This window comes from Stegodyphus dumicola, chromosome 2 (assembly GCF_044657685.1).
Source record: "Stegodyphus dumicola isolate Sdum_Otavi_A_Nest chromosome 2, ASM4465768v1".
NCBI classification, from domain to species: domain Eukaryota; kingdom Metazoa; phylum Arthropoda; class Arachnida; order Araneae; family Eresidae; genus Stegodyphus; species Stegodyphus dumicola.
In genome coordinates this window covers 233,029,456-233,045,985 of record NC_140769.1, presented here as the reverse complement: position 1 = coordinate 233,045,985, position 16,530 = coordinate 233,029,456, and the positions used below count along the sequence as shown (strand labels likewise).

The 16,530-nt window shown below is 35.1% G+C and overlaps 1 protein-coding gene across 1 annotated transcript in view; it reads left to right on the top strand.

The window, feature by feature from the left end:
• The window catches only part of LOC118194980 (uncharacterized), a 237,792-nt gene that overhangs the window by 106,175 nt on the left and 115,087 nt on the right, over positions 1-16,530 (top strand). Inside the window, exons 7-8 of the mRNA XM_085810268.1 lie at positions 6,181-6,396; positions 9,522-9,812. Coding sequence (XP_085666394.1) covers positions 6,181-6,396; positions 9,522-9,812 — 507 coding nt within the window. The remainder of the gene's footprint in view (positions 1-6,180; positions 6,397-9,521; positions 9,813-16,530) is intronic.

The window sequence follows — 16,530 nt, the reverse complement described above, 5'->3', positions numbered from 1 at the left end:
GAGATTAATATTTTATTTTAATATTTTTTCTTTTTTCACCTTATTTTTGCAATGTTTCATGTGCACTTTTCACTGCTGGTTTGATGAACTTTCATTTTACTTTTAAGTACACCTTCAGGTTTTAGTTTTTGAGCACACCTCGGTTCATGTTTCCCGTACAGTAGGCTTACTTATTACTTCACTACACCTTTTCCTTAGATTGGATAATAGGATAATCAAGATTCCGTTTTACCCATGACCTCAAAAAGTTCAAACAAAACAGATGTTCAAAGCTTCAAACAGAACTTGTCAAGTGAAAAGTGCTTGAAGCCTCCAACCAAGTTGATTATATATATATATGTCTAGGTTGAAGGGGGTAATAAAGAAATATTAACAATACGCGCTACAGTTATATTGTAATCCGTTGAATAAAACTGAAAATTAAATAGGTTTAATGTTAAAGCTATTAACTATGTATCTAACTGCACTCGCGTAACCTTCTTTGCTTTAAAGAATTATCATCTGGATAGCAAATTATATCTTCATTAATATGAGCAAGCTTTAAAAATGCACTGAAAGTTTTTTTTTAAAAGACTCCTCTTAGTTAACAAATTTCTAAAACTCAAATATTTAAATCAGTAAAACACGCGAACTAACTTTTAATTATCAACTTCACTCCAGCTATGGAGCTTCTAATCCCGATTTCTAACAGGTGCGAAATTCACTCATTAATAACCAGTCGATGAAGTAAACATCTCTTTTACTTAGCTTAATAGTTACTGGGATGACTGCCACAAGAGTCTCTAAATTATGTGCAACTTCTCTCGCTATTTAAATTCAAACTAATTTGCATTCTGATAAAGACCTATGAAGAAATAAATGGTACATAAATGTCAGAATAAATAATATAAGGCTTTCAAATATTGAGGTATATGCCAGAGTTTAAGCTTATTAACAAAATGTGATAAATTTATAACAAAAGGTGAATGTAGAAGGCTGCAAGTAAATCGAACTCACTAACCGCTCAGTTACCCAAAATCAAGAAATTTATTGAAAAAGTTTGATAATTTTAACTGAAAACAAAACAGCAATGATTCCTGGTGGAAGACTTATTAATGATCTTTTTTCTAACCAAAAAAATTATATATGTTGTTGCGTTTTTCTTCTGACACCAATTGTTACATTACGTACAGGGTTCATGTGGATTTGGATTGAATAATGACGACACTTGATGATGAAATATTGAAACACACTTTATTTACCAATATTAATCAGGAGAGCTCCAAAACACTTTTACAGTCGTCGAAGATCTACTATAAACATGCTGGAACAATCAGCGACACAGCCTTCACACTGTCAGGCTATCACGGTGGAGACAGCTTCACTGCAATGCACCAGAGTACGGCTCCCGACTCTGCTCGGTCGTTCTCGGAACTCTACCTACTCTCGAGACTCTCCACGTTACAACACGCTACAACTCTCCACGCTACACTCGACGACACACAGAGCACAGCTCCCAACTCTTCGGTTCGGTCGTTCTCGGAGCTTAACACACTCTCTCAACTATGTACTAACTGCAATACACTAAGAGACTCTTCGATGCACTCGACGACCCACTCGGCATCGCTGGCCGGCTGCCAACTCGATCGTCTCCGCACGGACTAACTAGATGAGACACACACATAGTTTGCAAAGTGGGTGAATTTTCTTGCAGTACTGTAGCACGCTGCTTAAGCTGCACATCAGTCTCTCTCATCTTTGCATCACATGCATTTTCAGATGGTTCAGTACTCGCTAACTGCGACTTCACTATCAGTTTCTACCAAATTTACTGTCGCATTTTTGCATTATTTCATCTCTACTTCAAGCATTTGAGAATCAGGAATTTTATTTACATGAATTATTTCTTCACCTCTTTCAGAAGCTTTACAAGCCACTTCATTTATGTTTTTATCTTTGCAAACAGTATTACCACTGTCTCTCAGTTCAACTTCGGACACTTGAGGATGAGAAGCGTCTTCCCCATCTTTTTCTTCATCTTTTCGTTTTCTTTCTTTAATCTCGTAAGATGTTTCATCATTTATTTCTTAAGCTTTCTCGGATACTTCACCAGCTACTTCCTTCATTTCTTCATCCTCTCATTCTTCAGATGCCACTTCCGTCATTTCTGCACCTTCTTTTATAGCTACAGTTTCTTCTGCAAGCTCCACTTTCACCTGTTGGAGTTGCTCTCGCACCCTTTCTTGGCCGACATTTATTTCTTCTCGTCGGGCTTTCTTCTCTTCCAGTCCGGCTTTCATCTCCTTCAGTGCGGCTTTGATCTGAGTTCTCATCTCTTCATATCCAGCTTTTATCTTTTCCCGTCCAGCTGTCATCTCTTCCTGTCCGGCTTTCATGTCAGACCTCATCGTATCATATCCGGCTTTTATCTCAGCTAAAATGTCCATCAAACTCTTCATCTTTGCCATGTCTTTCCTCTGCAGGCGAGTCATTGGCAATCACTCACAAACCCGTGTCGTCGAGAGCATCGCAAGTTGTAGCGTTTAGAGTCTCGAGAGTACGTGGAGTTCCGAGAATGACCAAGCAGAGTCGGGAACTCTACTCTGGTGCTTTGCAGAGAAGCTGTCTCCACCGTTATAGCCTGATAACCTGAAGGCTGTGTTGCTGATTGTTCCAGCGAGTGTATAGTACAACTCCGACGACTGTAAAACGTGACTTTGGAGCTGTCCTGGTTAATATTGGCTAAATAAAGTGTGTTCCGATACTTCCTCAAGTGTCGTCGTGATTCACTCTAAATCTACAAACCCCGTACGAACGTGAAGGAAGAAAATAACGTAAAGATATATATATATATGTGTGTGTGTGTGTGTGTGTGTGTGTGTGTGTGTGTGATGCTTTGGCCGTCAGGTACATGAGTGAAGCTTGGCATCGAATGATGACGAAGAAGTTAGCTGTTTTGATTCCACATCTTTATTCAATTCAAATGGCTAATCATTATTCTTTTTGATTCTCCAAGATTACATATGATTATATATTGGAGAAAAGATTGTATCGTATATGTAATCTTTTCTCCAAGATTATATATGCGATAGTACTTTAAACTAAATAGTATTAGCCTTAAATTTACTGCATCTTACTATTCAAACAAAGAGAGACAGACGGGAAGAGCGGCAGCAAAGATCTAATAGCGACAGGAGAAGAAAAGCGGTCTGACTAAAAATGGCGCGAACTTTGCATTTATAGCAGAGATTACATAGCATGCCAGAATATTTTCGAAATTACTGGCCAAGGGGGAAGATCCTGAAACTGCGGAATGTTAATTAGAGGTTGCCTGCTCGCGTAGAGCAAAGCTATCGTATTTTTTATATTTTACATATATATATATATATATATGGGGGGTGTATAAAATATAAGAGAAAACTAATAATTTAGGAATAGTCCTTTTAATTCTTCATTTTATTTTTTTCAGACCCCTTCCTGTCTTAAACTACTAATTATATGAATCTAGATTATGTTATCTGAAAATTAATTCGTTTCGTGCTTTCTTATGTAATGCTGCAAAGCGGACGGCTATCATATAATCAGATCAAAATTTAAACAAAGGAAATTAAGTCTTTAAATATCGCTGCTACTAAATGCACAACCTTTATTCTGTTTCGCTTGTTGCTTGCAAACACACACATCGTTTGCTGCTCGAGCTCGCCCTTTGTCTAAAAAGATGTGAACTTTATTATATTGTGGGGTGCATAGCGCTTCGTGAATGATGATGTGGGAATGTCTTTAGGCGTATCAAAGCTTGCTTTATTATGAAATAAAACTATGTTAAATGAACGGCCAACTCGTCTGAAAGTTTTACTTCTCCGTTGTGTCGTCTTATGTATATGCGCAGCTTTCCTCTAATCTCAAATATCTACAGAATTATACCGGGTGATCAAAAAGTCAGTATAAATTTGAAAACTTAATAAATCACGGAATAATGTAGATAGAGAGGTAAAAATTGACACACATACTTAAAATGACATGAGATTTTATTAGAAAAGCAATAATTAGAATCTTATCAGAAAAGCAATAATTAGCATAACAAATTAAGACAAAGCAAAGCTGATGTTCTTTACAGGAAATGCTCAATATGTTCACCATCTTTCCTCAACAATAGCTGTAGTCGAGGAATAATGTTGTGAACAGCACTGTAAAGCATGTCCGGAGTTATGGTGAGGCATTGGCGTCGGATGTTGTCTTTCAGCATCCCTAAAGATGTCGGTCGATCACGATACACTTGCGACTTCAGGTAACCCCAAAGGCAATAATCGCACAGACTGAGGTCTGGGGACCTGGGAGGCCAAGCATAACGAAAATGGCGGCTGAGCACACGATCATCACCAAACGACGCGTGCAAGAGATCTTTCACGCGTCTAGCAATATGGGGTGGAGCGCCATCCTGCATAACAATCGTACGTTCCAGCAGATGTTTATCAGCCAGGATTATGCGATTATGTAACATCGGATTATGCGATTATGTATCAGCCAGGATTATGCGATTATGGACGATGCGATTATGTAACATATCGGCGTACCTCTCACCCGTCACGGTAGCAGTTACAAAACCAGAATCACGCATTTCCTCGAAGAAAAAAGGCCCGATAACAGTAACTTTTTTTTTTTTTTGGTTCTAATAAAACCCCATGTCATTCTAAGTATATGTGTCAATTTTTACCTCTCTATCTACATTATTCCGTGATTCATTAAGTTTTCAAATTTATACTGACTTTTTGATCACCCGGTATTACGTTTAAAAAATTGATTTCGTTACATTCATTAATTTTGATGATGATATAAATGTTAACGATGAAGGCTGATTCACAAAGAAAAACAATGGCCGATTCATTATTGCTTTAATTTCTTCAGAATACAATTCTTCACACAAATGTGCATAGCTAAGCTGTTTGCGTGAAGAATTGCTTTCAGGTCCCCTTTTTTAACAAATTTTTCTATTTTTCACATTTTTCAAATAAATAAGAAAAGCGGCATCAACACTAAATCTTATGAAATTTGTAAATCTCTTCTAGTACGAAGATCTTCTGAAGAATGATTTAGTTTTGTTTTTGATTGGTTAGTTTTAATTCGCAAATTTCAGAATTACTATTGTGGTTGTTGTTGGGAGTTATCTCACTTGTCCGACAGTAACATCAGAACAAGCCCACGAAATGTTTCGTGGCTTCGTAAGATTGCGCTTGTCTTTTAGTAAGAACCTTGAGTGACAGTACAACTTTACTCATTTCCGCCCCCAATTTCGAGGGAGAGCACCTCGGTGGGAAGGGTCCAAGGTTCTCCCACCTCTCTTTCTCTACCACAACCCTTCGAGATGACTTTCGATTAGCCGCATATTTAGAGTGCTCTCATGCCGCACAGACACTATACATTTACAAATATCCATGCTTTCTCCGGGATTAGAATCCGAGGCCTTCGGTACGGCAGTCAGCGTCTCTAACCACTTTACCAGTTGGCGGCTCAGAATTATTATTGTTGGAAGAAGCAGTATGTAAAAACTTATTAACTTTATCCCTTCATACATAAATATCATACGATATGGATTAATGTTTGAAATAATGCAGTTCAAAGAAACTTCTAATAAGAAGTTACTATTTTGGGGATATAGATAGAAAATAACCAAATTAAATAAGAGACTTAAGTAACTCTTACAAATTAAAATTATAATTTTGTTTTATTTTTTATTTTGTTTGTTTTATTTTTAAATATAAATCTAGTAGAATTTCTGTTTACCGTTTTCATAGAATTTATAAACAAACATTATAACAGCACTTTAATACTCCCATTAAAAAATAACCGAAACATATAACAGTGCACCGAATGTAAATGACACTGTGTGAAATGCAACACATAATTTCCGTTAAGTAGAATAACGAAAAACAGTGCAATGCTGTGGTTGATGAAACAGAGAATGTGCCATTCTTTTTAAAGAATTTCGCACATTGTCTAAAAGCTATATTAAAACATTTTTTCGGAATGAACCCTGGCTAAAAACATTCCTCACACTTTGATAAAACTTCAAGTAAATAATATGGTTGCCGTTTTTGAAGCACCTTAATTCAGCGTTCAAAACGCAATTATACATCATACTTTAATTTTACTTTTCTTGTTTAAAATTATATTAATGGTGTTCTTGTATGTTTGATTTCTAAGGTTTTAATTGGAGATCGACCGGTTACCAAGACAGTAGACAGGGAACACAGAAAAATTTCATCCATCTGTCGAGAAATCAGCCCTCCTGTCGCTAAAGAGTCTCAGGAAGAATTTTTAGAAAGATCACACGCGGTGGAGATAACTATTCGCACGTGCAAGATTCCATCACAAACCGACAGGAGTAAGGCCGAAGAAAAGAAACCAAGTGCAGCAAAAGTAATTTTTTATCTTAGTAATTAAAATATTGTAAATACTGATAAACTTTATAAACAAATGCTGTCAAAATATGTATAACAATTTGTGGAAAATGTAAATTAATTTAAAACATTTTATTCCATATATACTAGTATGAGACACTTATTTTTAAATTTATATTTATTATCCCTATTTTAAGAAACTCAGCCCTAACACTTTGCCCTAACATAGAGCAGACATTTTGGTAACATCATAGCGAATTTCGGTACTTCCTTATTATAGCAGCCCGCAAAATTTAATCGCTGATGAACCGGGATATAACATATAGCCAGGTAGAAGAACACTTGGTAAGATTTTGGTGAGATATCTAGGTTGATCAGGGATTCCGTCTTGGGGGTTGCTTATAAGAAGGAAGTACCCAATTTATTTATGAACAAAATAAAGCAATAAGCGGTAACGTATTACTTTGAATTTAAGCTGTAGTACGATTTTAGATTGGGAAACGTATTTGAAAATTACCATCCTCCAACTTTAAGCCCAATATAATATTAAGTTTGAAAAATTATAAAAATAAAAATAATTTTATAACCGATATTATAAACTGAGAAATAATTTTACGTAGTTAAATAGTTGTTAATATTAGTGTAATAAACTACCTAATAGAAGAACACTTGGTAAGATTTTGGTGAGATATCTAGGTTGATCAGGGATTCCGTCTTGGGGGTTGCTTATAAGAAGGAAGTACCCAATTTATTTATGAACAAAATAAAGCAATAAGCAGTAACGTATTACTTTGAATTTAAGCTGTAGTACGATTTTAGATTGGGAAACGTATTTGAAAATTACCATCCTCCAACTTTAAGCCCAATATAATATTAAGTTTGAAAAATTATAAAAATAAAAATAATTTTATAACCGATATTATAAACTGAGAAATAATTTTACGTAGTTAAATAGTTGTTAATATTAGTGTAATAAACTACCTAATTTATTGCGAATCTTCTTAAGGTATATATTTCGACGTCTTCACTTTCTAAATTCTAATTTTCATCTTCATTAATACATCAAAACACATCATCCTCGCTTCCATTAACTTACTGGTAATGCAATATTTTGAAAAGGATTTTTTGATAAGTCGATTGTTCAAATCGACTTATAAATCGCCCCATCGCCGGAAACCCGGAGATCGTATAAATAAAATATCAAAAGTTATTCTTTAAATTGAAGTCTTAAATTAAGTTTTAGTTTTAATCCAAACAAAAAGTGCTGCTTAAATTTGAAATAATACGTTATTCGTATTCTGCAATTAAGAATTGAAAGAGTGAGGTTTGAAATCGCTTTTTTCGACTCTTTTATGACTTTTATCCGATTCTGTGTCCCGCATCCTCTAATTGGGGGGGGGGAGATTAGAACAAACAGCAAGAAAAGGCTTCTTTGCACTTTTTAACAAGGTTATACCAAACCACAAAATTTGATTGCGCGGTACATTACATAAATAATGAGCATAATTAATTGTAAAAGATCACGTGTGTCCCTTATCCATTTTATGAAGAATTTGTCTTAGGAATTAAGTGAAGAATGTTTTTTGGGAAGTTTGAGCTGAATTCTAGAGAGCGAGCTCCTCGAAAAATGATCCCCAACCAAATTTCAACATGCAAAGGTCGTTCGCACGTTTTTAGACAATTTTCATTGTAATTAGAGAAATATTTTACCTAAACTTTTTATGTTTTAAATATTCTTTTTCATAACCCTTATTGACTGTCTTTATACTTCGTAATTTTTAACTAGTAATTGATATCAATGTATGTAAAGAGAAGGTACTTCATATTTGAAAATTGGGTATAGAATATGTTTCTGATAATACGTGAAGCTGATCTTAGCATTTTCCTCATTCTCTTTATTTTTAATTTGCCGTTATATGAAAAACCAATAACAATCATAAATCTCTTAGAAAAACTTTCTTTAGATTCCTTGAACCATGTTTTAAGACTTTTTTCTCCTCATTTATGGTAATAAATGGGTCACCTTTTATTTCAGTCATTTAAAGTACATGCAAGATTCGTCTATTTTGACAACAGTTTTCCATTTTTGTCCGGATAAATGTTTCTTATAAAGAATTCCGCAGTGCGTTCTGCATTGTGCTATATGTCATGGAGGCACATTGCGTGTTTTCGCCTTTTTAAAATTGAAATTAGCATTAATCACTTTGTTTACAGTTGATAAGGATCATTTTAATGGTTTTGCAACTTTCCTTTTCACTTGGTGGATTTTTTTTAACATTAAAAAATCTTACTTTTGTAGCATTCGAAACATTCCGTTTTTTCCTTGGATACGTATTTGGAACAATTTTTCCCCTTGAAGCGAAATTTTGACGTTTTTTCCTTCATTTGTTTACAACGTTATCTATCGTAGCTTTAGATAATGGCAAATCATGGCTTTCACAACGTTTCTCAATAACTAGATACGAATAATTTTCTTCGGAAAGAACACAAACATAGCCTTCGATCCATTGCTTTTTTAAAAGAATGGAGTTTGCATGAAAACAAAATTGTCAAGTATTAGACGAATGATTTATTCTTTCAAAAATATACTTGCTGTTACAAGAACAAATTCCACCAGAATTTCTTTTTTACTGCGAAGCAAAATCGTCTAAAAAAAGTGCGGATAGTTAGTTTCTGTATCTGTTTCATTTATTTGGATTTTAATTTGAGCCTTTTGCTTGTATAAGGCTGCTAAAATCTTATGCGTGCTTATCAACTAAAGTTATGAGGATTTGAGCTTCAATTTATCTATAATAGTTTAACGTCATTAAAACTGTCAAAGACCAAACCAAGTTTATATTTAATTTAAAATTCTTATAAAATAAAATTGTGAAATAAGGCTCATGTTATGTGCAAGGAAAAGAAAATATACTCTGAAATTATATTTAAGCATTTTCAGTATTAATACTGAGGATTCCTTTCAGGAAGAAAACACTACAGATTTTTTCTGCTATTTAGTTACAGACTCTAGAACATCACCTAAATATATGATTACAAGAATCTGATAGGCTTAAGCGAATATTTATTAAAAATCTCAAAAATTGTTTTCCTTGTGTAACTAAAAATATTTTATTTATTTATTTACAAAAATACGCTATATTTTAGGTTCCTGAAGTACAAGCCACTGGCGATAAAGCTCTAGAAAAGACAAAACCTCCACATATACAGAGAGATTCTGGGTCTAGGGATACTGATGAGCTTCGTAAAACGTCGAGCGAAGAAAAGCCTTCACCGGAAGAGAGCTCAGAAGTTTCCGGAATGAAAAGCCCATCTGGACATGTGGTCAGACGGAAGCCGGACCAAACAATGGAAAGTTCTTCCGCCAAGTCGAGCAGTGATTCGTCCAAATTTGCCAGTAGGATGGAACAACCGGAATGGATTTCGTCCAGTGCCGAGGTACCTTGTTTTCTCTACTGACATTAAATTATTTAAAGCCGTGAATAGAGAAAGAGAAATGTTGCAAGAAATCTTAAATAGACATTTAAGTTTTCCGAAAACTGTTATTTAAAAAATCTGACGTCTACACCACATGACTTCCTTGTACGAAATTTTAAATTATACGCATTTTTTCTTGCATTTCATTTACGCTTATTAGACTGAATTAAAACTACTTTGTCGATAGCGCATAAACCACAATAAATGCACTCTTTAAAATTCATTATACCAGTTTACCATAGCGACGCCCTGGCACTAGGTTTACTTAACAGCGTTATATTTCATTCATATTATAACTCAGAATGCATAAAATTTATGTCATTTGAAGAATTATCTAATCGTTGCCACATGCTCTATTCAATCACTATAATAAATCTAGAACGATGTATAAAAGAAATTAAGCAAACAAAACAAAAAAGAAACAGTTTTTCACAGACAATTCAGTATTTCTCATGCAATTAATTCAGTTCTCACTTCGCGACAAGGCAAAAATACATAAAAACTCAAAATATCTGTATTAAAAATTACGAAGTAAATCTTAAACACTTAATTACTTGGAAAAATTCCAGAAAGGATTAAGTATGATTTAATTCGCAATAATAAATGAAGGCGTTATCTTTGTTGTTGCAAAGCTTAGTCTTTCTTTGTTGACAACAAATCTACTATTCTGCTGTTTTAAATGTAAACAACATGTCCGCCATGTTATTTAAAAATTAGGCTTAACCGCACTTAAACAGCTTTTAAATTATTGATAATTCTACAAATATTGCTTGCAAATTTCCTAGAGGCATAAAAACCTTAACCGGAAGATAAGAGCAACAGATTTCAATCATTTTTAAAGCAAAAAATGCAGAATTTACAAACATATAAGAGTAAAGAAACTGAGATCACTGAGCCGGGTAACAGAGTGGATATATATATAAATATATTTATATACGTTTCGTGTGCCGATTGAACCAAAATACGAGTTGCACATCTGCATGTTATATAGCAGTCCTACATACAAAATTTCAACGTTCTGAGGCTATTCTTTTTGATATATGCGAGATACATACGTACGTACAGACACCAAAGTAAAAACGTCATTTTATAATTCCTTAAAAAAAAAATATAAATTTTTATCAATAGTATGGGATTTCAAGTTATTGGAATGTGTTGTCCTGTTTGTTGAACTTTAAAACGTTTCAGAGGAATATTCTTTCGTGTTTGAGTCATAGAACGCTTTTAAAATGCCTTCCAACGCAAAATTTTAACGAGCATTTTCATACCCCCAAAAATCATCATTAATATAACGGAAAATAATAGAATTTTTTTTTCTTTCTTTCCTTCTTTAAAACAAAACAAGAACAAAAAAGGGGGAAGGTAATTTATCATTTTTCACACTCTTTTTATAATGTAGTTTCAGTCAACCTAAAAGGAGTGTCATGTTTCCTAAAACTGTGAGAGCCCACCAGCGGCCGAGCGGTAAAGTCGCTGAACACTGATAGTTCGGTCCGAGGTTCGAATCCCGCGAACGGGCTGGCTGCATGGGCGTTTTCGTGGTTTTCTCCATGTGTAACGTGTATACGAGCCAGTTGCCCTTAGAAAGCCCTCCACGAAGGCATCCCTCCCCTTAGGCAGATAGCCCTAGTGTGCTTTGCCATAATTAAATACACCACCACCACCTAAAACTGAGAGAACGTTGTATCGATAATACAACGGCAGAAGGAACCAAACTTCATTAAATTGCACTTACTTGAATCTCAGTTAATACAGCATTTGAAAATAGTATAAAACTACAAAATACCATTAGTATTCCTTTTCAAAATTAGCTGGCTTTAAACTTAAACGTTTTGACGCCTCAAACTTTCGAAAATTGTCTGTAACCTTTTATAATCTGTCATTTGCTTTGAGTTTTAGAATTTAAATGTTGCCCAAATTTTTCCTTTCAGTGCTACCATATTGAAATGATAATGACTCCTTAGAGAAGTTTAAACAGTCCAAAATACACTCATGTCCATAAATTAAGGATAATTAGGAGTAACGCGGAAATCGAACTTTAAAATAAATATATCACCTGTAAAATCACTACACACATCTTCAAGAAGCATATGCAAATTTCACGAAGTAACCAGATGACACCTATGGTACGTCACAATGACGAGAGTGTAAGAGAGTGATATATAAGGAATACAGGCAAAGAAGCAAAATTGTTCGCAGGCGCTTTATAAGCATTTCAGTGCAATAACCGAATAGTTATAACACAAAGGATGCATTTAGATGATTTTTTACGTGGTAGAATTGTCGGCCGTCTGGAATGTGGGCGTACCCAACTGGAAGTATCAGACGAACTTGGAATTGCCCAGAGTGTCATCTCCAGGCTTTGGCAACGATTCCAACATGATGGTAATCTGAGTAGACGTTACAGCACAGGTCGCCCCAGAGTTACAACTCCGAATGAGGACCGGTATTTGGCAGTTACTGCCAAAAGAAACAGGCGGAGCACAACCTCAGACCTATCTCGTCAGCTCTCTTCAGCCATTGGTACGACAATTTCAAGGCAGACCGCGTGCAGGCGCTTAGGGCAGATTCGTCTATATGCTCGTAGACCTGTCAGATGCGTTCCACTTACTGCAACTCACTGTCGACTGCGGTTAGCCTGGAGTAGAGAGCATGCATTGTGGACACCGTAACAGTTGGCTTGTATGATGTTTTCCGACGAGTCCAGGTTTAGCTTGCAGTCTGATTCTCGCCGGACTTTCATATGGAGAGCTCCAGGTACCCGTTACCACCAAGAAAACATCATTGAACGACACCGTTACGGTGGTGCAGGAGTGCTCGTTTGGAGTGGAATTATTCTGGGTTTCAGAACTGACCTGCATGTTCAAATTGGAACCATGACAAGCCAAATCTATCGGGAGGTCATTCTGGAACAACATGTACGTTTGTTTCGGGGCGCCATGGGCGCACAAATTGTGTTTATGGATGACAACGCCCGTCCTCACCGTGCAAACATCGTAAGCGAATGCTTTCAATCGGAGGAAATCACACGTATGGACTGGCCAGCATTCTCACCGGACTTGAATCCATTAGAGCACGTGTGGGATATGCTTGGCCGACGAGTTGCAGCCCGTCAACCTCCTCCTACATGTCTACCGGAACTTCGGAGAGCATTGCTTTTTGAGTGGTGTAATATCCCCCCAAGATCAGATCGATAATTTGATACTCAGCATGCCTAGGCGTTGTACGGACTGTATTGCATCGTCTGGGAGACATACAATCTATTAACAATCATACCAACCATGTAATATTGGTTTTTTGTACATAGGTTTTTTTGTAATTTGCTCCAGGGAGAAAAAATCGCTAATTTTTTTAATAATATCAAACATATAGTATCTTTTTTTGCTCTTTACCTTTTGTTTAATAAATAAGCTTTACAAATAAGTCAAATTTGTTTTACTTCTAACTCTTCCTTTGCCTGATTTTGCATTATCCTTAATTTATGGACATGAGTGTATATTCGGCAGAAGCCTGATGCTTTCGGCACTTGGTGCATGTGGAAAAGTCAGGGAGCTTCTATCACATTCAAGGTTAAGAGTCCAACCAGGTTTTCTAGCTGAGTACTAGTGGTAGTTGGGGGACCAAGCCATTTCGCCATGATTTGTGATTTTTTTCATAGAGTATAGCTCCAGATAATGTGAAGGGCGGAAGAAGATGAGTAAGTTAAAAGACCATAGCCCTTTTGTGCTAATTTGTTTGCTATTTCGTTGCCGTAAAGATCCACATAAGAAAGGATCCAGAGTAAATGGATATTATGGTGCCGGGAAATTAGCCGTAATTTTTGTAGTTTTACCACCTACAAGAATCCAATTATCAAGATGCTGTAGTGAGCAACGGCTATCAGATAAAATCCATAGATCACAAAAATTCTTTTCTGTTAGTATAGCCTCGAGCCCTAAATTGAATGCTATCAGTTCATTCTAATGTTAAATGTGCGTTTCTGGAATGTTCTAGAAGCTATTTATTATATCAGTTGGGATTGATGAGATAAACTGGTGCTTTGTACTTGCTTTTTCTCAGGTAAATACTAAAAGGGTTGTTGTATTGTTTGCTTTGACTGAGTATAGTGAAAACAAAGCAGAGCATCAGATTCATCTCAACCTAAGTCCTAACCTAAAATCGAAGAAACATTTTGAAAAACGTAACAAAGAAAGAATAGGCTAGATGAGAAAATTGAGATTGTAAGAGTTACAGAAACAAACAGAAGTGTGAAACTCACTTCGCGGGCAGGAAATATAACTCGGAGAAAAGGTTTTCCCCACTGTACATGTGTAAAGTTGGTGTCAAAAACATCGCCATTCAGGACTGTAAAGCAGTTTTTATTCTATCTCAAGAATGTAATTTGTCATCAAAGTGAAAGTTGTGCCTAAATCGGAATCTTCCCAGAGAAAATAATTCAGGTTAGAGTGGGTTATTTGGATTATGATAAGGAGTGACATTAAGTTAATGATTAACATTAGGATGATCCCGGCAATAATTCTAATGACTAACATTAGGACTATCACCGGGATCCGAAATTTCCCTTCCAAGACAAAAATGGAGGACAAAAGCATTTTGCTGATTTTGATGCAACTGATTATTACGAATAATATGCCTGGCCATCACTGATTCTAGATTTCTTTTTACGCGTAATCTAGTCAGTTTAAAGAAGCTTGAACTTTCAGAATCTAAGTAGAGATTTATGGACATGGGACCAAAGAAAAAAATGGGACAAAAATGGGACCAAAGAACAAATCTTACTAAAGTCCTGAACATAACAAAGTTGAATATATGATAACATTTTTTAACCTCCAAGACAATCTGGAATTAGGGCATATTTTTAGGTGATCCATTTAAAGAAAGTGGTAAAGTTTATTATGTTTACTTATCACTGGAAATTTTCTTTTCTTCCTTATTGGATGAACGTGTTATATGGGTTAAATAAAGGAACTATAGAGAACTGAAACGCTGGGAACATCTGTACCTCAGATTTTCTTTCTCAAGAGAATGATGATGATGCTCTTAGCGATGTGAATTGCTGAATCAGGTACTTTTCTTTTTCTTTATGTGAGGAGGGTATTATTGCCTGGTACGTGAAACACAAGCAGAGCAACAAAACATTTCGTTTCATTTAATCTTGGTAAGTAAAATCAAAAGAATAGAACATCTTTCGATAAAACGTAAACAAATGAAACCACAGAAGCAAGATATCGAAATCGTCAACTTCGATATCTTGCTTCTGTGAAAACGAAATCGAAAACAAGAAGAGTCAAATCGCAGCAAACAGAGCCGAAGAAACATAAAGAAGATTTCTGAAATAAAGTTTTGAGCTAAACAAACAGATAAGTAGTTAATAATGAATCAAGCACAATAATTCATGTTAACTGAAAAATCATTTGAATGCTGCTAATTTTTCGGAACAGATTTTCCTGAGAAGTATTTCTCAAAATGTAATGCAGTTAAAATGTTAAAAAAAATGGGTTGCAGCTATACCAGTGAGTTATGCTATGTCTGAAGCACATGTGTTTCTTCTCATGATCAAATCATATTTCATTCTACAGGATTTCTGCAGTATGAAAGAATGTATAATTCATTTTTCATTTTTTAAGAATTAATGAACCTCACATTTAAGGAGGAGTAGTTTCCTAAATATGAGACGGAGATTTTTCCTTGTCACGAATGTGAAATTATAGTTCTAAACTATTTTCACTGTGATGGTTGTTGAACGCATTATCCAAGGGCACATATTACTTTGGAATAGCTCATCATATCTATCAAATGTAACAAAAATTTGAAAAGTATCTCATTTTTAGGTTAATTGCTTTAATTTTATTATTAAACCATAAAGAATAATTTACGAAAATAAAGATCAAGAACAAAGTATCAAATGTTGACTATTTTTGAGTACCAAGGCGGCCATGTTTGTTTACATTTGAAACAGCAGAATAGTGGATTTGTTGCCAATCTAGAGAAATTAAGCTTCGCAACAAAAGATAACGCCTTCATTTATTACTGCGAATTAAATCATGCTTAATCCATTATGGAATTTTTTCGGGGAAATAAGTGATTAAGATTTACTTCGTAAATTTGAATATAGATATTTTGGGCTTTTATGTATATTTGCCTTGTCGCGAAGTGAGAACTGAATTAATTGAATGAGAAATACTGAATCGCCTGTGAAAGACTGTTTCTTTTTTCTTTTTTAATTCCTTTTGTACATCGTTTTAGATTTATGATAGTATTTGAACAGAACATGTGGCAATGATTAGATAATTCTTCAGCTGATATAAATTTTGTGCATGCTGAGTTATAAAATGAATGAAAGTGAACCTAGCGCCAGAGTGTCACTATGGTAAACAAATATAGTGAATTTTAAAGACTACATTTATTGTATTGTGGTGTATGCGCTATCGACGTATTAGATTTAATTCATTCCAGTAAGTTTAAATAAAATGCGAAGAAAAAATGCGTATAATTTAATATTCCTTACAAGGAAGTCATGTGGTGTACACATCAGATATTTTAATTTTAACAGTGCTGAAGTACGCAACATAATATCACATTCCTTATCAGGAAGCCTGTGTGCTTCGATGTTACAAATACTTAAAACGGATCTGAAAATTTCAGCACTTTTATACTCTTATAAATATAAATTTTTATG